Below are 24,157 nucleotides of genomic sequence, written 5' to 3' on the forward strand. Positions count from 1 at the left end.
AAGAAAATAATCCCATTTACCAGTGCATCAAAAAGAATAAATACCTAGGAATATATCTAACTAAGGAGGTAAAAGAACTGTACTCAGAAAACTATAAGACACTGATGAAAGAAATTGAAGATGACACAACAGATGGAAAGATATCTCTGTGCATGGATTGGAAGAACTAATGTTGTTAAAAGGACAATACTCCCTGAGGAAATCTATAGATTCAGTGCAATCCCTATCAAAATACTGAAGGCATTTTTCACAGACTATAACAAACGATTCTAAAAATCTCATGGAAACACCAAAGATCCTGAATAGCCCAAACAATTTTGAGAACGAACAGTAAAGCTGGAGGTATCACACTCCCTGATATCAAACTATACCACAAAGCAACAATATTCAAAACAATATGGTATGGGCACAAAAACAGACACATAGATCAATGGAACAGAACAGAGAGCCCAGAAGTGAACCCACACTTTTATGGGCAATTAATCTATGACAAAGGAGGCAAAAATATACAATGGGGCAATGGGGCAAATATACAATGGGGTAGCCTCTTCAGTAAATGGTGTTGGGAAAATTGAACAGCTACATGCAAAAGAATGAAACTGGACTACTTTCTCACACCAAACACAAAAACAAACTCAAAATGGATTAAAGACTTAAATATAAGACATGAAACCCTAAAATTCCTAGAAGAAAACATAGACAGTACACTCTTTGACATCAGTCTTAGCAATATTTTTTAAATATGTCTCCTCAGGCAAGAGAAACAAAAGTAAAAATAAACAAATGGGACTACATCAAACTAAAACACTTCTGTACAGCAAAGGAAACCATAAAAAAAATGAAAACGTTGACTACTGAATTGGAGAAGATATTTGCAAATGATATATCTGATAAGGGGTTAATATCCAAAATACACAAAGAACTCATACAACTCACAACGAAAAAACAAACAACCTGATTAAAAATTGGGCAGACCTGAATAGACATTGTTCCAACGAAGACATACAGATGGCCAACACATGAAAAGATACTGAAGATCACTAATCATTAGGGAAATGCAAATCAAAACCACAATGAAATACCACTTCACACTTGTCAGAATGGCTATTATCAAAAAGACAACAAATAACAAGTGTTGGCAAGGATGTGGCGAAAAAGGAACCCTCGTGCACTGTTGGTGGAAATGTAAATTGGTGCAGCCACTATAGAAAATAATAAGGAAGTTCCTCAAGAAATTAAAAATAGGGCTTCCCTGGTGGCGCAGTGGTTAAGAATCTGCCTGCCAATGCAGGGGACACAGGTTCAAGCCCTGGTGCAGGAAGATCCCACATGCTGTGGAGCAACTAAGCCGTGTGCTACAACTACTGAGCCTGCTCTCTGGAGCCTGAGATCCACAACTACTGAAGCCTGCGTGCCACAACTACTGAAGCCCTCATGCCTAGAGCCCATGCTCTGCAAAAAGAGAAGCCACCGCAATGAAAAACCCGCGCACCACAACGAAGAGTAGCTCCCACTCACCGCAACTAGAGAAAGCCCACGCGCAACAACGAAGACCCAACACACCCAAAAATAAATAAAATAAAAATAAATAATAAATAAATTTTTAAAAAAAGAAATTAAAAATAGAACTACCATACAATCCAACAATTCTAATTCTGGGTATTTCCCCCCCAAAAAACCAAAACACTAATTCAAAAAGATATATGCCCCCCTTACATTCCTTGCAGCTTTGTTCACTATAGCCAAAATATGGAACCAATCTAACTGTCCATCAATGGAAAAATAGATAAAGAAGAAGTGGTATGTGTGTGTATATATATATGGATACACACACACACACACACACACACACAATGGAATAATACTCAGCCATAAAAAAGATGAAATCTTGCCATTTGTGCAACAGGAATGGACCTAGAGGGTATTATGCTAAGGGAAATAAGTCAGAGAAAGACAAATATTATGATTTCATTTATACATGGAATCTGAAACACAAATTAAACATAAAACAGAAACAGTGTCATAGACACAGAGAACAAACTGCTGGTTGACAGAGGGCTGGGGGTGAGAGGGATACCTGAAATAGGTGAGGGAAATTAAGAGGTACAAACTTTCAGTTACAAAATGAATGAGCTATGGGGATGAAAAGTACAGTGTGGGGAATATAGTCAAAAATAATATAATATCATTGTATGGTGACAGATGGTAATGACTTGTGGTGATCATTTTGTAATTTATAGAAATATCAAATCTTATGTTGTATATCAAGAACTAACATAGTGTTATAGGTTAATTATACTTCAAAAAGCAAACAGACAAACTCATAGAAAAAAGAACAGATTTGTAGTTACCTGAGGCAGTGGAGGTGTGGGTGGGGATTGGATGAAGGTAGTGAAAAGGTACAAACTTCCAGTTACAAGTTATGTAAGTTCTAGGAATGTAACATGATTAATATAATGAACACTGCTGTATGTTATAAAGTTAAGAGAGTAAATCCTGAGTTCTCATCACAAGCAAAAAATATTTTCTCTTTTTATTTGGTATCTATATAACACGATGGATGTTCACTAAACTTATTGTGGTAATCATTTCATGATGCATGTAAGTCAAATCATTATGCTATACACCTTAAACTTATACAGTGCTGTATGTCACTTATATCTCAGGAAAACTGGAAGAAAAAAAAAGGTTTTATAAACCAGGAAGGAATAAGAATTCTAAATGTGTATGGACATAATAGGATAGTTTCAAAATATATAAGAAAAATTGAGATGACTCCATGGAGAACTTAATGAATTCACTGTCTTAGAGATTTCACATTCCTATGACAGTTCACAGATTGAGTGAACAAAAAACTGTAGGACATAGAAAATTTAAACAAACATATTTGTCAAGCTAATCAAATGATCACATATGGAACATGGACTTCTGAAATGGATAATATACATTCTTTTAAAACACTGACTGATGGAACACTGACAGAAAATGACAAGATATTGAGTGTAAGTTAATGCTGATAGAAAAAGAAGTAAAGAGGTAATTAACACCTCTTCCTGGGTTCTAATCCTTGTCCCAAACACTAACTAGGAGCCATTCTAAATAAGAATAAAACTCCACAGAATCTCAGGGTGGAGGTACTTCACAGTTGCCTACTCCAACTCTATACCGAATACAAAAGTCACCATAACATTCCCCTAAGCCTTAATCTAGCTTTTGTTTAAACCTCTCCATGATAGGGAGCTGTGGGGGTCCCTGGGCAGCCCTACCATGTCTAGCGCCCCTCCCAGGCTTTAACCAGTTGGCATGCCTGCAAGTGAGTCATTCTTTCACAGCAGCAATTCAACTGTACCTCTGAGATAACTAGTCATTATCTTAGTCTGTGGACAATGTCATAGGATGGGTCTGGTGATGATGGAAGAAATTCTACCAGAACCCCGATGTTACACGTAGGGGATAGGGACTAATAAAAGCAGTTGTATAAGCGCGCAAGGCAATTCTGTGGAGTTTCAGGATAACGTGGTTAGGCTTTGTAAGCCCCCCTCAGAGCTTCTTGCAACCCGGAACACAAGGAACTCAATTTTTAGACTACCAGAATACATACACATCTCCCATTAAGAGTTTTTGAAACTTATAAAGAAAAACATGTATAATGAAAAACAGCAAAATCATGCCCCATCCTTTTCTACACCCAGTTACTGTTCTCCAGGGACAATTTTCGGTTCCTTTAGATGTGTCTTCTAGTATTTACCTCCAAATTTCTAAATAACATGTTTATACTGATTCTTAATTTTTTTTTTAGTTTTATACTTTATTTCCAACTATAGAAAATAAAGTTTCAGCTCATACGTACCCTGCCTGCCCCGACGTATATATACTTTTCCTCCCTGATAATCTCAATAAAACTACTTAACCTTCTTGCTTAAATCAGTATGAAGTGTTTATTATAATAAATTAAATATTATTCAGGAATGAGCCTATAGTATACAATAAGATTTCTTTCCACATGCAACTTTTTGTTTTCTCTAAAGGAAATACTGCTCTTCTATATTTCCTTAATTTTTTTAAACGTACCTCTCCTACTTCATCCACAATTCTTCAACGGAATTAAAAATACTGTCTCAAGTTCAACTCATAAGATATTCTTTACATTTTAATTTTTCTTTAAGAACTCTCTGTCTCAGCTATCTCCGTCCTTTTCCGTTTTTCCAGACTGATTCCACGCTAGGCTTGCTGTACCATTGGAACTTCCCTTCACAAACATCCTGGGAATGTCCTGCCTTCTCCACTGTGTTGCACTGGATCCTTCTTCTCTGGATCCTGTGTCTTTCACCTTGTTTGCCAACTTGTTTTGGTGAAGCACATCCATAGTGTTTTTTTGAGGTAAATTCGTATTATTCATTTTATTGACAGGCTGACTATTGAATTATGAATTGAAAATCATTTTTCCATTGGAATTTTGAAGGCACTGTTCCACTGTCTTTGAATTTTACTCGTTGCAACTGAGAAGTCTCTTGCCCTCTGATTCTTGACTCTTATTCTGATCTCTTTTTATGTGACATTTATGTGAAAATTCAAAAATAATTTACATGTCAAATAATAGGAAAAGTATTAATTTGATTTGATAACTTCATATAATTTACCCATTAAAATCATATTTTAGAGAAATATTTAATGTCATAATAAAATTACCTAGATGAAAGGGAGATTAAATTAACATTTTAAAATACTGAAAGTAGGGCTTCCCTGGTGGCGCAGTGGTTGAGAATCCGCCTGCCAATGCAGGGGACACGGGTTCGAGCCCTGGTCTGGGAAGATCCCACATGCCGCAGAGCGGCTGGGCCCGTGAGCCACAACTACTGAGCCTGCGTGTCTGGAGCCTGTGCTCCACAACAAGAGAGGCCGCGACGGTGAGAGGCCCGCGCACCGCGATGAAGAGTGGCCCCCACTTGCCGCAACTAGAGGAAGCCCTTGTACAGAAACGAAGACCCAACACAGCCAAAAAAATAATAATAAAAAAAATAAATAAATAAAATAAAATAAAATACTGAAAGTATTCACCAAAATACTAAAAGTGGCACTGTTGTATGATAAAATCTGTGGAGCTTGCTATTTTAGTACCTTCTTGCTTTGGACTGAATGTTTGTGTTCCCCCCAAATTAACATGTTGAAGCTCGGACACCCCCCTCTCCCTCCCCCCCGCCATGTGATGGTATATGGAGTTGGGTCTTTGGGAAATAATTAGGTTTAGATGAGATCATGAAGGTGGGCCCCCATAATGGGATTGACTCTTTATAAGAATTGGAAGGGAAACTAGAGCTTTCTCTCATCAACATGTGAGAACACAGAGATGGCAGCAGTCTGAAAACCAGGAACCAAGGTTCTTAACAGGAACCAAACCTGCCAACACCTTAATCTTGGGCTTCCCAGTCTCCAGAACAATAAGAAATAAATGTTTGTTGTTTAAGCCACCCAGTCTGTGGTATTTTGTTATAGCAGCCCAAGCTAAGATTCTTCTATGTTAAATATATTTCTGGAACCTGTGTTTATTTTTATGCTTGGGTTTAAAAAAGTGTCCTTATGCTATGTTAAAAGTCATCTTTAAACCAGTAATAAATATCATCATTACATTATAAAAATTAACAAAGGAGCATATTAATATAAATCTTTATGTCACTTTAATCTCATATTTCCAAAATTTTTAATAAACATTTTAAATATATAGCAAAGTTAAAGAAATTTGTCAGTGAACAACTGTATATCTACTATTTCGGTTATACCAATAATATTTACTATACTTGCTTTATCAAATATCTATCCATTTATACATTACTCTAGCCATATATTAATCTCTCTCAATTCTTTATGTACTTCAATAAAATAGCAGATATTAGTACACATCTCTTTAAATGTTGCGGCTTGCATATTATAAACTAGAGTTTAAAACTGTTTGTAGTACTTTTCATTTGAGGTAAAATTCACATACTGTAAAGTGTACAAATCTGAAATGTACTTTCATTGAACTTTGAAAAATGCATGCACCTGTGCAACGCAAACTGCTATCAAGATGTAATATCACTGTAACATTTCATGTAAAATATACAACCCTTGCAACCATATAGGTCTACCTATCAGTCACTTCCATCCTTTATGCTATAATTGTCACAAGTATTACACCTAAATACAGTTGACCCTTGAACAGCCTATGCAGCCTATGCAGTCCTATGACCCCCTAGGCAGCCAAAAATCTGTATATAACTTCTGACTCCCCCAAAACTTAACTACTAATAGCAGGCTGTTGACCACAAGCCTCACCGATAACATAAACAGTAGATTAACATATATTTTGTATATTATACTGCATTATATATTGTATTCTTACAATAAAGTAATATAGAGAAAAGAAAATATTATTAAGAAAATATAAGGAAGAAAAAATACATATATAGTACTGTACTATATTTATCAATACTGTTAAGTTTATATCATCTGTTTATAAGACAAATTATCTGTCAGTACCTATATCAATACTGTCTTATATAATACAAAACACTGTACATGTTACATGTATTCTTAACTAGACATCAAAAATGAAAAGATAATGAGAAAAATAAATTCATATTCATTTATAGGTATAACAATTTATGCATTGATAACAAAGAAGCAGCAATTATTTTTTAACATCTTTATTGGAGTAAAATTGCTTTACAATGGTGTGTTAGTTTCTGCTTTATAACAAAGTGAATCAGTTATACATATATCCCCATATCTCCTCCCTCTTGCATCTCCCTCCCATCCTCCCTATCCCACCCCTCTAGGTGGTCACAAAACACTGAGCTGATCTCCCTGTGCCATGCAGCTGCTTCCCACTACCTATCTGTTTTACATTTCGTAGTATATATATGTCCATGCCACTCTCTCACTTCGTCCCAGGTTACCCTTCCCCCTCCCCGTGTTTTCAAGTCCATTCTCTACATCTGCATCTTTATTCCTATCCTGCCCCTAGGTTCTTCAGAACCATTTTTTTTTTTTTTTGCTTTAGATTCCATATATATGTGTTAGCATACAGTATTTGTTTTTCTCTTTCTGACTTACTTCACTCTGTATGACAGACTCTAGGTCCATCCACCTCACTACAAATAACCCAATTTCGTTTCTTCTTATGGCTGAGTAATATTCCGTTGTATATATGTGCCACATCTTCTTTATCCATTCATCTGTCGATGGACACTTAGGTTGCTTCCATGTCCTGGCTATTGTAAATAGAGCTGCAATGAACATTGTTGGTACATGACACTTTTTGAATTATGGTTTTCTCAGGGTATATGCCCAGTAGTGGGATTGCTGGGTCATATGGTAGTTCTATTTTTAGTTTTTTAAGGAACCGCCATACTGTTCTCCATAGTGGCTGTATCCACTTACCTTCCCGCCAACAGTGCAAGGGGGTTCCCTTTTATCCACACCCTTTCCAACATTTATTGTTTGTAGATTTTTTGATGATGGCCATTCTAACTGGTGTGAGGTGATACCACATTGTAGTTTTGATTTGCATTTCTCTAATGATTAATGATGTTGAGCATCCTTTCATGTGTTTGTTGGCAATCTGTATATCTTCTTTGGAGAAATGTCTATTTAGGTCTCCTGCCCATTTTTGGATTGGATTGTTTGTATTTTGACATTGAGCTGCTTGTAAATTTTGGAGATTGATCCTTTGCCAGTTGCTTCATTTGCAAATATTTTCCCCCATTCTGAGGGTTGTCTTTTCATCTTGCTTATGGTTTCCTTGGCTGTGCCAAAGCTTTTAAGTTTCATTAGGTCCCACTTATTTTTGTTTTTATTTCCATTTCTCTAGGAGGTGGGTCAAAAAGGACCTTGCTGTGATTTATGTCATAGAGTGTTCTGCCTATGTTTTCCTCTAAGAGTTTTAAAGTGTCTGGCCTTACATTTAGGTCTTTAATCCATTGAGTTTAATTTTGTGTATGGTATCACAAAAATATGTGATGTATCACATTGGTGATACATAAATATGGTGTAGCACATTGACTGATTTCCGTATATTGAAGAATCCTTGCATTCCTGGGATAAACCCCACTTTATCATGGTGTATGATCCTTTTAATGTGCTGTTGGATTCTGTGTGCTAGTATTTTGTTGAGGATTTTTGCATCTATGTTCATCAGTGATATTGGCCTGTAGTTTTCTTTCTTTGTGACATCTTTGTCTGGTTTTGGTATCAGGGTGATGGTGGCCTCGTAGAATGAGTTTGGGAGTGTTCCTCCCCCTGCTATATTTTGGAAGAGTTTGAGAAGGATGGGTGTTAGCTCTTCTCTAAATGTTTGATAGAATTCACCTCTGAAGTCATCTGGTCCTGGGCTTTTGTTTGTTGGAAGATTTTCAATCACAGTCTCAATTTCAGTGCTTGTGATTGGTCTGTTTATATATTCTATTTCTTCCTGGTTCAGTCTCAGAAGGTTATGCTTTTCTAAGAATGTGTCCATTTCTTCCAGGTTGTCCATTTTATTGGCATACAGTTGCTTGTAGTAATCTCTCATGATCCTTTGTATTTCTGCAAAAGGTCAGTTGTTACTTCTCCTTTTTCATTTCTAATTCTACTGATTTGAGTCTTCGCCCTTTTTTTCGTGATGAGTCTGGCTAATGTTTTATCAATTTTGTTTATCTTCTCAAAGCACCAGCTTTTAGTTTTATTGATCTTTGCTATCATTTCCTTCATTTCTTTTTCATTTACTTCTGATCTGATATTTATGATTTCTTTCCTTCTGCTAACTTTGGGGTCTTTTGTTCTTATTTCTCTAATAGCTTTAGGTGTAGGCTTAGGTTGTTTATTTGAGATGTTTCTTGTTTCTTGAGGTAGGATTGTATTGCTATAAACTTCCCTCTTAGAACTGCTTTTGCTGCATCCCATAGGTTTTGGATCGTCGTGTTTTCATTGTCATTTGTTTCTAGGTATTTTTTGATTTCCTCTTTGATTTCTTCAGTGATCCCTTGGTTATTTAGTAGTGTATTGTTTAGCCTCCCTGTGTTTGTATTTTTTACAGATTTTTTCCTGTAATTGATATCTAGTCTCATAGCATTGTGGTTGGAAAACATACTTCATATGATTTCAATTTTCTTAAATTTACGAAGGCTTATTTGTGACCCAAGATATGATCTATCGTGGAGGATGTTCCATGTGCACTTGACAAGAAAGCATATTCTGTTGTTTTTGAGTGAAATGTCCTATAAATATCAACTAAGTCCATCTTGTTTAATGTATCATTTAAAGCTTGTGTTTCCTTATTTATTTACATTTTGGATGGTCTGTCCGTTGGTGAAAGTGGGGTGTTAAAGTCCCCTACTATGATTGTGTTACTGTCGATTTCCCCTCTTATGGCTGTTGGCATTTGCCTAATGTATTGAGGTGCTCCTATGTTGGGTGCATACATATTTACAACTGTTATATCTGCTTCTTGGATTGCTTCCTTGATCATTATGTAGTGTCCTTCTTTGTCTCTTGTAATAGTCTTTATTTTAAAGTCTATTTAGTCTGATATGAGAATTGCTACTCCAGCTTTCTTTTGATTTCCATTTGCATGGAACATCTTATTCCATCCCCTCACTTTCAGTCTGTATGTGTCCCTAGGTCTGAAGTGGGGCTCTTGTAGACAGCATATATACAGCTCTTGTTTTTGTATCCATTCAGCCAGTCTATGTCTTTTCGTTGGAGCATTTAATCCATTTACATTTAAGGTAGTTATCGCTATGTATGTTCCTATTCCCATTTTCTTAATTGTTTTGGGTTTGTTACTGTAGGTCTTTTCCATCTCTTGCATTTCCAGCCTGGAGAAGTTCCTTTAGCATTTGTTGTAAAGCTGGTTTGGTGGTGCTGAACTCTCTCAGCTTTTGCTTGTCTGTAAAGGTTTTAATTTCTCCGTCACATCTGAATGAGATCCTTGCTGGGTAGAGCAATCTTGGTTGTAGGTTTTTCCCTTTCATCACTTTAAATATGTCCTGCCACTCCCTTCTGGCTTGCAGCGTTTCTGCTGAAAGATCAGCTGTTAACCTTATTAGGATTCCCTTGTATATTATTTGTTGTTTTTCCCTTGCTGCTTTTAATATTTTTTCTTTGTATTTAATTTTTGATAGTTTGATTAATACGTGTCTTGGCATGTTTCTCCTTGGATTTATCCTGTATGGGACTCTCTGAGCTTCCTGGAGTTGACTATTTCCTTTCCCATATTAGGGAAGTTTTCAACTATAATCTCTTCAAATATTTCCTCAGTCCCTTTCTTTTTCTCTTCTTTTTCTGGGACCCCTATAATTCAAACCTTGGTGCGTTTAATGTTGTCCCAGAGCTCTCTGAGACTGTCCTCAATTCTTTTAATTCTTTTTTCTTTATTCTGCCGTGCGGTAGTTATTTCCACTATTTTATCTTCCAGGTCACTTATCCGTTTCACTGCCTCAGTTATTCTGCTATTGATTCCTTCTAGAGAATTTTTAATTTCATTTACTGTGTTGTTCATCATTGTTTGTTTGCTCTTTACTTCTTCTAGGTCCTTGTTTAACATTTCCTGTATTTTTTCCATTCTATTTTGAAGATTTTGGATCATCTTTACTATCATTACTCCGAATTCTTTTTCAGGTAGACTGCCTATTTCCTCTCCATTTGTTTGGTCTGGTGGGTTTTTACCTTGTTTTTTACCTTGCTCCTTCATCTGTTGTGTGTTTCTCTGTCTTCTCATTTTGCTTAACTTGCTGTGTTTGGGGTCTCCTTTTCACAGGCTGCAGGTTCGTAGTTCCCATTGTTTTTGGTGTCTGTCCCCAGTGGCTAAGGTTGGTTCAGTGGGTTGTGTAGGCTTCCTGGTGGAGGGGACTAGTGCCTGTGTTCTGGTGGATGAGGCTGGATCTTGTCTTTCTGGCGGGCGGGACCACGTCCGGTGGTGTGTTTTGGGGTGTCTGTGACCTTATTATGATTTTAGGCAGCCTCTCTGCTAATGGGTGGTGTTGTGTTCCTGTTTTGCTAGTTTTTTGGCATAGGGTGTCCAGCACTGTAGCTTGCTGGTCGTTGAGTGGAGCTGGGTCTTAGCGTTGAGATGGAGATCTCTGGGAGAGCTTTCTCTGTTTGATATAACATGGAGCCGGTAGATCTCTGGTGGACAAATGTCCTGAACTCAGCTCTCCCACCTCAGAGGCACAGGCCTAAACACCCGGCCGGAGCACAAAGAACCTGTCAGCTACGTTGCTGCTCAGCAGAAAAGGGAGAAAAGAAAAGAAAGAAAGAAAAATAATGAAAAATAAAACAAAGTTATTAAAATAAAAAAAATTACTAAAAATAAAAATGGTAAAAGCAAAGCTCTACAGACAAAATCATACAAAGAAGCATACACATACACACTCACGAAGAGAAAAAGGAATATATAATATATATATCTATATATTAAAAAAAGAGAGCAACCAAATCAATAAATCTACCAATGATAATAAACTCTAAATACTAAACGGAGATAAACATAAAATCAGAAACAAATTAGACGCAGAAAGCAAACCCCAAGTCTACAGTTGCTCACAAAGTCCACCGCCTCAATTTTGGGATGATTCGTTGTCTATTCAGGTATTCCAGAGATGCAGGGTACATCAAGTTGATTGTGGAGATTTAATCCGCTGCTCCTGAGGCTGCTGGGAGAGATTTCCCTTTCTCTTCTTTGTTTGCACAGCTCCTGGGGTTCAGCTTTGGATTTGGCCCCACCTCTGCATGTAGGTCGCCTGAGGGCATCTGTTCCTCACTCAGACAAGACGGGGTTAAAGTAGCAGCTTATTCAGGGACTCTGGCTCACTCAGGCCACGGGGAGGGAGGGGTATGGAATGCAGGGCGAGTCTGTGGTGACAGAGGCTGGTGTGACGTTGCAACAGCCTGAGGCATGCTATGTGTTCTCCCGGGGAAGTTGTCCCTGGATCACAGTACCCTGGCAGTGGCGGTGCACAGGCTCCCAGGAAGGAAAGTATGGATAGTGACCTTTGCTTGCACACAGGCTTCTTGGTGGCTGCAGCAGCAGCCTTAGCGTTTCATGCCCATCTCTGGTGTCCTTGCTGATAGCCGCGGCTCACGCCCGTCTCTGGAGTTCGTTTAGGCGGTGCTCTGAATCCCCTCTCCTCGTGCACCCTGAAACAATGGTCTCTTGCCCCTTAGGCAGTTCCAGACTTTTTCTGAACTCCCTCCCAGCTAGCTGTGGTGCACTAGCCCCCTTCAGGCTGTGTTCACGCAGCCAGCCCCAGTCCCCTCCCTGCAATCTGACCTCCAAAGCCCAAGCCTCAGCTCCCAGCCCCCACCTACCCCGGTGGGTGAGCAGACAAGCTTCTCAGGCTGGTGAATGCTGGTTGGCACTGATCCTCTGTGCGGGAATCTCTCCACTTTGCCCTCTGCAACCCTACTGCTACACTCTCCTCCGTGGCTCCGAAGCTTCCCCCCCTCCATCCCCCATCTCCTCCAGTGTAGGGGTTTCCTAGTGTGTCAGCAGCAATATAATTTATAGTAGCTTTATAGTAGCTGAGTGTAATTGATACACTTGCTTCACAGTAGCCTAATCTATACACTACTGAATACATCATTATAAAATTTTATGGCATACAGTTTTAGTTCATACTCATAATACAGAATCAGAAGCATTGCTACATTTTTTTTAAAAACACTTACCTTGATGATAGGCTGATACAGTTTCACCAATTAGAAGAGAGGGGCATCACTCACCCTATGCTTTTGTCAGGATAGACTAGTATCTACATATATTTTATGCATTCATGACATACCCAAATTTTTCTTAAATTTTTTTGATATTTCTAGGCTGTGCGGTTCATCTGTGAGTTTTTTCAAATTGGCTCAAAAATCTCCAAAAATTTCCCAATATATTTATTGAAAACAACCTGCTTATACGTGGACCCACATAGTTCAAAACCGTGTTGTTCAGGGGTCAACTCTATATTGTAAACCCATGAGACAACGTTATAAGTTTTGCTTAAAACTGTCATGTATTTTTAAACAAATTAGGAGAAAAATTATTTTATACTGACCAGTTCTGATGTTTTCCCTTCTTTTCTTCCTTCCTTTCTGAAGAACTAGGTTTCCATCTGCTCTTATTTCCCTACAGCCCAAAGAACTTCTTTTAGCATTTCTTTAGTGCAGTTATGATCACAAGTTCTCTGAATTTCCTTAGCTTTCTTTCATCTGAAACATCCTTATTTACCTTCATTTACTGAAGAATATTTTTGTCGATATAGAATTTCGGGATGACAGGTTGTTTTTTCCCTTGCATTTCTTTAAAGATGTTGGTTAACTGTCTTCCATCCTCATTGTTTCTGAGATTTCAGTGGTCATTCAAATCATTGTTCCCCTGTATGTAATGTATTGTTTTTCTCTGGCTGCCTTCAGGATTTTCTCTTTATCCTTAGTTTTCAGCTGTTTGTGCTCTGACTTGGGGTTTGCTGAGCTTTTTTAAAATGTAAATTTATAGTTTACACAAAATTAGGGGTATTTTGGCCACTATTTCTTAAAATGTTTCTTTGTGTCCCACTTACTTTTTGTTCTCTCTTCTAGGCCTGCAAATATACATATGTTAACCTTTTGATATTGTACCACAAATCCTTGAGGTCCTATTTCTTTCTTTTAAGTGTTTTGTGCTCACTGTAATTCAGATTAGATATTCGTTGATCTGTCTTCTAGTTCAGTGGCTCTTTCCCTGGCATCTCCTTCTGATGTTAAGCTCATAAAGTAAATTTTATAGTTCCGGTAATTTTTCAATTAAGAATATATTTTGTTCTTTCCACGGTTTATTTCCTTACTGAAATTTTGTATCTTTTCATTCACTGTAAGTATATTTTCCTTTATATCATTGTGTATAGTTATAATAGCTGCTTTAAAATCCTTGTCTGCTATTTCCAACAACTGAATCATATTTGGTATTATCTTTGTTTACTGTCATTTTTCTCAAGAATAGATCATATTTTTGTTTGTTTGTTTCTATTATGTTCAGTAATTTAAGGTTGTATCCTGGACATTTGTGAACATTATCTGGGGAATCTGTATTGTTACATTCCTCAGAAGAGCATTACTTTTCGTTTGTTTTTTTGTTTGTTTTGGTTTAGCAGGTAAGTAACTTAGATGGACTTAAACTGCAGACATTCTACTCTTATTTAAGCTACTTAGAATCTGGCCCATTCATGCAGAATTTGGCATCAGCAGAGATTTTAGCACAATTTTTACACAGAATTTTTGGTTCCCCTCTCTGACTTTCTCATTGCTAGGATTCTTCCCTAACTTTCTAGTGCCTGAGGTTGCCTTAAACTCTGTTCTCTGATTCTTCAGGCCAGAAAGACTATTGGTTTTCTATAGGCATTTTAACTGCTCCACGTGGTGAAATGTAATCTGCCTTGAGGCTAAAAGCTGTAAAAACAAAGGAAACTACCCTTTGCTATTTCCTTCTTCCAAATGCTAATTTGTCACCATAATCTGTTTCATTTTGTTCAGGTATTTTTTGTTTTGTTTTGTTTTGTTTTCTCCAGAGTTTACAGTTGTTATCTGTGGGAAGACTGGTCTATTAGGATCTTAGTCAGACATTCTTGAAGTGACTCACCATTGTGAGAGAATATTAAAATTTTAATATATTGTCCATATTGAATGAGAATATAATAGGAAGTTTTAAAAATTATATTAGTATTGTATCTCAAATGGAGACTTCCAATACAAAAAAAATGAAACTTTACAGTTATATGGAGAGCAGAGGGAAGCAGAAATTCTTTGGAGAATGATAGTGAAAGTTCAGGAGAATAAAGCAGAGCTGAAAACTACAGTCAGATTCAGACTATAAAACAGAAATGTCTCTAAGCCAAAGGACACCTCTGAGCAGGTATTGCACCCATTAGCACTAGCAAAGAGGATGCCAAACAGGCTTACCTGGTCAGTATTTTCATCTCTAGGTGTCCTTGTTAACACTTAACCTTCCCTTACCAGTGCAAGCCCCTCCCCTCCAGAGTGCTCAGAGCCCATAATACACTTACTGAGCTTGATTTCCAATTTCCTCCAAGACAATATTCTTTCCCCAGTTTACTACCATCTGAATGGACATGTGTAGGCTTTCTATTTCCATGGAAACAACAGGTTTATATGTTCAATATTGCCGTTAGTGATGAGAGGCTCTGTTAGAAACCAACAATGTGATCTTGGGTGAGTCATTTCCCCTTTCTGGGTTTTGGTTTCTTCACCTGCAAAGTGAGGAGCATGAACTAACAGAACTCGTAAGTTTAATTTTTTTTAATCTTTGAAATTCTACAGAATTGCACAGAAATTCTATAGAACATAAACTGCTTTAAATACATTAAATTTTTTTTTTTCCTCTAAAATCTGCTATCCTATACCATACTTATGGTATCATGTGCTATATAAAAATCCACTAGAGGGGAGTAAAACATTAGATGAAAGCATACCACAACTCAATTTGGGTATCCTGCATAAATTATATTTGCAACTGTTGCCTAATGTCTCTTGTTTCTGATCAATCCCAGTTAATTGTTTTAAAATACAAAGATGTGAGGGAATCACAATTTCCATGTGGAAATCTTCTGCTCTGTGGAATATAGCCCCAAGCCAGGGGCTAGGGATTCTTTGTACTCTGGCTAACGGAACAAGAACAGTTCCTTAGAACTAGGGTACCTATTTTATTTCCAGCTTTCTTTTTATTTACAACTGAGTTACAGTGGCCAAAAGATTCGCTAATCCTTAATTCAGAAGATACTTCATCTGAACAACTAATTCTTAATGAAAGGTCGGAGCAACTCCAGTGTTCCCAACACTTGACTAGTTCAATATTTAAAGAGACCTCAGAACCTTATCTGTGTTCCTAGTTCTTTGCACTCTGAATGCTGAAGGAAAGATTCCTTAGGTGGGGAGGTCCCCTCACATTAAGATGATTAGAGACCCCTGACCTAGTGTTTTAATATTTTTACTTTCAAGAACTATAATTTTAATATAATTAGTTCATCTTCTCTTTCAGAGTAGTTTTAGGAGACCTGGGCTTCTCGTTCTTATTATCAGGGAACCAGTTTCAACGGACAGGAAGGACAGAGGCAGGAGAAAGAAGGACCTTGGTGGGGCTCCACTGGAGACTCAGCTCAGAGGACCAGGTATTAGAAGAATTCAGTCGCACCGTGTTCTCTCTTTCTTCAGGGTTTCATAATTTTTTAGTTGCCTAGTAGTTGCAGAACGATAAAGTAGAGAAAGCATTAACTTTGGAGTCAGACAAACCCTAGAAAGATGAAGTGACTTCTAACTGTGTGACGTGGAGCTATTTATGTAATCTTTCCAGAGTCACCAAATATGAAGCAAGACTCTTCAGTTACAAGGGATAGAAATCCAACTCAAATTATGTTGTGTACAATGCCACCAGGTCTGCCTCTCTCTCTCTATCATTTTATTCTAGAGTCCCTGTACTGTATTCGAACAGTATACTGTTTCCTTCATTTGGCTAATGGAGGAGGATCTCAAAACTGACTTCATTCCAGAAAGACAGTGTCTCTTTCTTTCAACAACCAGAATAATAAAATCCTAGAGGCAGACTGATTGCCCAAGCTTGAGCCTTATGCAGAGCCCCATCCAGGCCTAAGTCATGTGCCTACATTTATGGCCAAGGACAGAAGATTAATGATTAAGGTTCCCACTTAAAATACAGGATGCCCCCACTAAATATGAATTTCTGGTGAACAAGTAATTTTTTAGTGTGAGTCCCATGCAGTACTGGGGACACACCTATACTAAACAGGTATTTGTTATCTGAAATTCAAATTTAAATTCTAATTGTCCCCATGCACAACTTGGGACATACTTATCTGACCTTTATGTGAGCAAACGTAGGAAGTCCAGAAACTCACACATATGTCAGATAAGTTTCTGTACGATGTTCTGATGCCTACAGTTTGTACCACATCCACAGGACACTGCAGACATCCCTGGCATCACCACCTCTGCCAGCAACTTACTATCTCCTTTGCTTTACATATTGTTAGAGGGAGTAGTTAGGTATGCTATCTTGTACTGTCGATTTTTTAAAAGATTTTCATGAACCAGCTTTCGGTGATTAAATACAACTGCACTGTCATCCAAAGGCCTCAGGCATTAGCCCACAGACTAATCTGAGAGGCAAACACCAAGCCATATTCAGAATGTCTCTCTCATTATGAGAACTCCCTCTTCCATCAGGATAAGTTATCTCCTCGGAGGTACTTAGGTCCCTCTTGCAAACAGCTTTCAGGAAAGCCACTAATCCTCCAGAGAGAGCTCAGACTCAAATTAGTATACCATATGACTCAAATCTTCTAGATTCAAAGCATGGTCTTAGTGTTCCAAAGTTTGTGATCTAAATAACTCAATGATAGTGCATAGATTAAGAAAATTATAACGAAATTTTAATGAGCCATGTCAGTTAAATATTAAATGAAAAATAAGTTGAATTGAGAAATTAGTAAATGATGGTAAAAGTACTGACCATTTCACATGCTTTAAAAAAACAGAGCAGTGTAACAGGAAACATATAATAATCAAAATAGGATGATTTGAGAATGGCTTATTTACAAAGATGTAGATGCAGGGCAACCATAAGAGTTAATGAAGGAACCCTAGGGCTAGTAACGACTGGATTGACGCTACCCCCAAGCTCTATGAGATGAGAGGCGGGAGAGATTACGCTGACCCAGAGAGAGTGAGTCATGGAAAGCAGTGCTACTCAAAGTGTGGCCTGTGAACAGGTTCCAGTTTGCAAAATTAGTGGTCTACAATGAGATGAGAGCGTAAAAATTGAGAGAATGTAGTTAAAAGCTTTTATAACAATTTAACATCGCTGAGACAACCAAGCCTGTAATATCTTATTATAAGAGAAAAACAAGATCAGTCCATGATGAAATAAAAATGAAAACAACCAAACCTGGTCCTTCACCATGTATGGCTTGAGAAGTGCTGGTGTAGAGAAGGATGCCTTGAGGTAAGCATTCCATTTAGTTCAGGGACACAAGCATCCTGAGATAATCCAAGGGCTGGAGCCAGGGAATTAAACACTTGGACTTCATTCTTCTTTCCTCCTATCTCCTGCCAGCACCACCACTGGCCAAACCCAACTGGAAGCCAGACAGGGTAAAGAATGTCCTACTTTTGTCCATGCCATTCCTTTAGGACACTACAAAAGCAGCAGTAAAGCAAAAATAAAGCTGCAAGTTCTTCTAGGGTGCATCTGGCTTGTTGAGGACTGGGACATTTAACTAGCAACTGCCCAGCATGTTAACTATTTGTGATGATTTCATAGTGTTTCAGTTTGTTTGGGTTAAACTGTGTGACCCAGAATTCCCTTTCTCATATGTTCCTGGATACAGTGGGCTATGAAAGATATTCTCTTGCAAGAGTTGGAAGACGGAAGGAAAAGTGGCAGACATTTTGTTGCATTCACATACCTTCTTCCAGTTACTCAATCAAAAACTCATTTAGGTGCTGCTATAAAGGGAGTTTGCAGATTTAAGTGGTTTTAAGTCATACAAAATCATGATTTTAAATTAGGGAGGTTATCCTGGGTGGGCCTGACTTAACAGGTTGGAAGGCCTTATAAGAAAGAGAGACCCTGCCTATGGACAATGGCTAAAGCTGCATTCTTCCCTTCTTTACTGCCCATCCTATAGACTTTGGACCTGCTTATCCAGCTATCACAATTGCATAAGCAAATTCCTTGTATAAATCCCTTAATATCTATCTATCTATCTATCATCTATCTATCTATCTATCTATCTACCTAACTACCTACCTACCTTCTACTCTATCCCTCCTACTGGTTCTGCCTCTCTGGTTGAACCCTGGCAGATAATACGACTTACAGTTGAGCAGGCAGGGAACGCAGTGGAAGGCAGTCCTGATTCCAGCCCCTGAACCCCCTTCTTCACACCAGCTCAATGTCACCCTCTTCAGACCCAGCCTGCTGTGACCCTTAATGTCCTTCTCATGACCTCCAATATCACAGACAGCTCCTGCCTTCCAATTAAAGAAGGAAGACCTCAAAAGCAAGGAAGGGCACTAGTCAAGGAATCCAGAAGAATGGTCTGGTGGAAGAGATGGGGGTAGTAAAGAGTGGATGCAAAGAACTGAGTGAGTGATCTGCAGAAGAGGGGTGGGCAAGCAGGATGGATGGTGGAAAAGGCACAGAGGGGAAGGTCTGGAGGAAGGGACAGAGTAGGACAGTATGAGGAAGGGAAGGCTAGCAGGGGACACCTATGTTTAGCTTTGTCCTCCTTTGCCAGGTTGCTTCCATCCAACCTTGGGGTAAGGATGGCTGTCCTCACTGGAAAGTCACCCTACACTCCAGTCATAAATTATCTGTGAAGAACCACCCCATACTTATGTGACTGATTTTTTTAATCCAGTTTTCACTATTTTCAGGTTTTCATTATTTTTGAGCATTAAAAAAACATGACAATTTGTTGTTCATGCACTTGCTTTAAACTTTTTGATATAAAAGGAAGGTACAAAACAGTGAATATAATATGCTACCACTTATGTAAAATAAGGGCTATATGTGTACATAGACTGCAGAGTAACACATTCTGCTTCAAGGTGGAGAACTAGGGAACTGGGGTCAGAGCTGGAAAGGAGGCTTTTCACTATACATCTTGTAGCATTCAACCTACCATTTGTGTATATTAGTATTTTTAATACAATATAAACTCGCTTATGAACAAATTCTCACCATATATATTGATCATTCTATCTACTACAACTGCAACACATCCGTGGATGCAGGTAAAATACACAGAACAGACAGCTACTGCAATCCTTATCTCTTTCCTAAGCCTCTCCAAAGCTTAACCTGTTATGACAGCGACGCGCTACTCCCCGTAGAGGTATTTCCGCTTATGATTCTATTCCTCCTCAGCAAACACAGGACTTGTGCCAGTTAACTTAATGAGCTGCAGCGATTGTGCTCACCATTGGCACGACCATCCATCCCACGTGTTTTGTTGGAAAAGGAAAAACTCCAATAACATATAGAGCCAAGTTTTCTGGACTAGCTTTAGTGAGCACTCCAGAACAAAGGGAACACATTTTGTAGCCATTTAAATAGAAACCAGACATCTCTGCTTAGGATGTGCATCTCAATCAAGAAAACAAAGCTGCACCCACGGCAGAGAAGGCAATACATATGAGAGACATCAGGGAGGGACTCTCTCTTTCTCTGGTTTTTCTCCAGTAGAAATGTACGTTATGGGTTTGGGCTTAAATGATTATCTATGGTCTCTAGAATCATGGCAGCACAGGGGAATGAGAGCACATCAAGTTATTTTCTATTTTAAAAAACCCACAGAGAAGCTTTGTGTGATTACGAAGTAATGGATCCGAAAGAGAGTGAGATTTGCCAGCTGGAAGCATTGGGAAAGGGCTCTTGGTGTAAAGCAACTACGTGTCTTGAGAAAATGACTAGTACGTGTTGCAGGCTCAATGGAATTTGCTTAATAAGTTGCACATTTGTCATTGTAGGTCAGTTCTTTGGGTGCCAGGAGACATAACTTCTTCATTATATAATCAAATATTTGTCCTTGCTGGAAAATGAGCACAAAAGAATGAAGAATGTTAGCCACTCTGCTGTTTCCAAAACCCTTTCTCTGGCCAAGAGGTTGTTCTGAATTGAGCCTTCATCACGTGGAACATTTTGAAAGCTAAGTCTGGCGCTGGGCTTTGGCCCCTCTGCCACTTATCTCTGCACCTTCTCTGGGAGTCTGACTCTAAGCAGGCTGATGGGAAGGAGGAAGAGAGCAGCTGTTTGCTCGTAGTCTTAGGCAGAGGTGGGAAGTCAGAGGATTCCAAATTTTTCAACTTGCAAGTTTCTATCTATTTGGCCATAGATTTTGTCAGCTACAGCAACATGTTAATTACTCTGAGGAGCTTAGAGACCAAACATATTCATTTTTCTGAGATCTTTTTTTATCTTATGGTGCCCATACCCATATGTGTTTGGTTCTATAATCCTTGAAGACTTCTTCCAAGAACAACAGAACTTTTCATTTCTCCTAAGGAAGCCTCTTGGGTTAATCTTACATGTTTTGATTTTGAGCAAGTTCGGAATTTCTACTGGTGCTCATTTTTTGCTTCAGAGTGGGCAAATATATGTAAATAATTTGATTTGCTCCATGGAAAAGACCTTTAAAAGTAAACTTCCTACCCCATTTATTCAGAAGGCAACTGGAAGATGACAATTTGCTTTCAGTAGGTGAGATATCTAGAAAGTGGCTCTCACCACTGATCTAGAAGTTGCACATTTGTCATTGTAGGTCAGTTCTCCTTTTCAGTATGGAAAGGGCACGACCTAAGCAGAAACATTTTCCAGAAGCCCTCTAGCCCTTCCCTTATATCACAGTGTCCAGAACTGAATCGTAGGTCCACCCCTAAACCAATCAGAGAAAACAGGAATTGGGGCCACTGTGATTAGCTCACACCAAACAGGAGTCGACTCTAGAACTGAGACTAAGTCATAAGGAGAAGAAACAGAGCCCCCTCCTTGCTGCCAACAAGGAAGATGTAGGTAGTAATGTTGGCTTTACGATCAAGTGTCAGCTAATATACCCATTTTCATATGTGAAATCTAAGTTCACTGATCAGTGATAGAATAAAGATTCGAACCATTTTTGATTCCAAAGTCTGATCCTAATCACTACCTCAGTCTCCTAACCTGAGAAAAGTCTGTTGGACTAACTGGATTTGAGCTCTTCAGTGCAGACCTAATCTGGTTTTAAGAAAGCATTTTTGGGACACCGCAGCAACTCCTAACCATTTTTAGAATGGAGGCCTCTAATTTATGATACAGTAACATCTACATATATTCAGGGAGAAGAAGGAGTATCAATGTTAGAGATATATGGTTTTGGTTTATAGACAATGCTTGGTGAGCATATGGGCTCATAGCCACCTTGCTGTAACTCTGTGGCCACTTTGGATATCTGCTCAGCCACAGGATGAGAGTCCTTGCATAAGTCACTTCATGTCTTTCAATCTCCCTTCTCATCTGTAAAATGAGGATGATAAAACCTACTTTGAAAGGCTGTTGGAAGGATTGTGACAAAATTGAAGCACGGAGCTTAATATGGTAACTGGTCCATTATAGGTAACCCCAAAGCATATGCTATTACTTTGTGTTTATACATGAGCCAAGCCTTAAGAAACCCAGCAGGTAAGAATTTTGAAAAACTTTTAGCCAGTTAAAACAGAAGTTTGAATTCATTCCTGGGAAGGTTATAAACCTAGTATGTGAATACTTCAGCATCCAAGAATCAAAGTAACTGTTTAATGAATAATCAAAGTCTTGGAGACTTTGCAGACTAGATTGTGAAACTGTACATTTTAAAAAAACATCTCTGGAAAGACTCACCGGCAGCCAATGAACCCCATTAATACCTATAGGGCCATTGTGTTAATGCATGAACTAGGTTCACCCTATGTTCTTATATTTACAAATGAACTGAATTTCTAGGGTTCATAAGGTCAGAGAAGTATAGGAAGCAGAATTTGGTCCAGTACATAATGTACGCAACATGATTAATAAAATTGCAAAATCAAATTTGTTGTGAGAAAACAAAATCTTTCAGGCAAGGACTATGTCTGAATCAAAACAAAACAATTTTTAAAACCACATTTTTTGTTAGTTCTATTCAATTTACTCATTAGATAACATTTTCAAGAGCACAAGATTTAATTTGATCACAGAGTTTCCATATTATTCCTGAATTTTATGGAAGAAGCCATTCCATTTATGTTACTTTTAAAAATAAAGAAGTTTCTCTTCAATGCCATTCACCATTTTGATTTCTAATTAATTTCCTGTTCTGGTCCTTAAGGAAAAATGTTGTTATAATAATATCAAGAAGTTTTCAAATGGCATATTTACTGCTAAGAAATTTCTAAATGTCTTTTAATTTTTCATTTTAGATGAATCACTACTGGTTGAATTTTAAAATTACAAAAGATGGTTCATTGTATTATGGGTTTTCCAGTTGTGTTGGTAATTCACAGTTGCAACATGACCTCTATATAATGTCCTAGTCCATAAATCTGCACTAAAGACCTGGTTTTATTCTACGTCCTACCAAGAAAGCAAGTTAAACAAATTTTACATGTGGAGAAGCCTGCTGAACTCATTTTCTTTCATGGGAGCATGGGCGGAAAAGTGGAAGGAGAGGAAAGAGGAAAGAACTCCCCTTTAAAATGAATTCCAACTCACCCGTAAACCAATCCAAATAAAGACAGTATAGGGATTAAGACCATGGGCCCTGGAGTAAATCAAAAAAGGGGAAAAAAAAGCTAGATAAAATTGGTTCCTTAGTTGTGGCAAATACATCACGCTGGATGTTGTTAACAATAGGGGGATCTGGGTGAGAGGTATATGGAGACTCTGTACTATCGTTACAACCTTTTTTAAGTGAAAAGTTTATTAAAAAGAAAAAAAAAAAAAAAGACCTGGGTGTGACTTCTGGCTCTGCCATGTGTTAGCTGTGTTAACCTTGAGCAAATTATTTAACCTAAGTGTCAATTTCATTTACCCAAAAAGTAATACTCAACAGTGAAAAGCTGAAAGCTTTCCCACTAAATTCAGGAACAAGACAAGGATGCCCACTCTCACTGCTTCTGTTTAACATAGTATTGAAAGTCCTAGTGACAGAAATCAGACAAGAAAAAGAAATGAGGTATCCAAATTGGAAGGGAAGAGGTAAAACTGTCACCATTTGCAGATAACGTGATATTCTATATAGAGGACCCTAAAGTCTGCACCCAACAACTATTAGAACTAATAAATGAATTCAGCATGTTTGCAGGATACAAGATTAATATACAGAAATCTGTTGCATTTTTATACACTAACAATGAAATATCAGAAAGAGACAGTAAAAAAAATACTGTGTAAAATCACATTAAAAAAACCCAAAAAACCTAGGAATAAACTTAACCAAGGAGGTGAAAGACCTATATTCTGAAAACTATAAAATGTTGATTAAGGAAACTGAGGATGATTCAAAGAAATGGAAAGATATCCTATGTTCTTGGATTGGAAGACTTAATATTATTAAAATGGCCATATTACTCAAAGCAATCTACAGATTTA

General features: G+C 38.0%; 1 protein-coding gene across 2 annotated transcripts in view; it reads right to left on the bottom strand.

The window, feature by feature from the left end:
• Window positions 1-11,159: 11,159 nt before the first annotated feature.
• Window positions 11,160-24,157, bottom strand: part of CEP152 (centrosomal protein 152) — a 129,695-nt gene continuing 116,697 nt past the window's right edge. Inside the window, exon 27 of one of the 2 annotated variants that reach the window (XM_068535972.1) lies at window positions 11,160-11,235. In XM_068535972.1, coding sequence (XP_068392073.1) covers window positions 11,228-11,235 — 8 coding nt within the window. In that variant the 3' untranslated portion in view covers window positions 11,160-11,227. Of the gene's footprint in view, window positions 11,236-16,109; window positions 16,229-24,157 lie in introns of those variants that run through there. The other variant, XM_068535962.1, reaches the window with a different exon arrangement.

Source organism: Eschrichtius robustus, chromosome 1 (assembly GCF_028021215.1).
Source record: "Eschrichtius robustus isolate mEscRob2 chromosome 1, mEscRob2.pri, whole genome shotgun sequence".
In the NCBI taxonomy this organism is placed as follows: Eukaryota; Metazoa; Chordata; class Mammalia; order Artiodactyla; family Eschrichtiidae; genus Eschrichtius; species Eschrichtius robustus.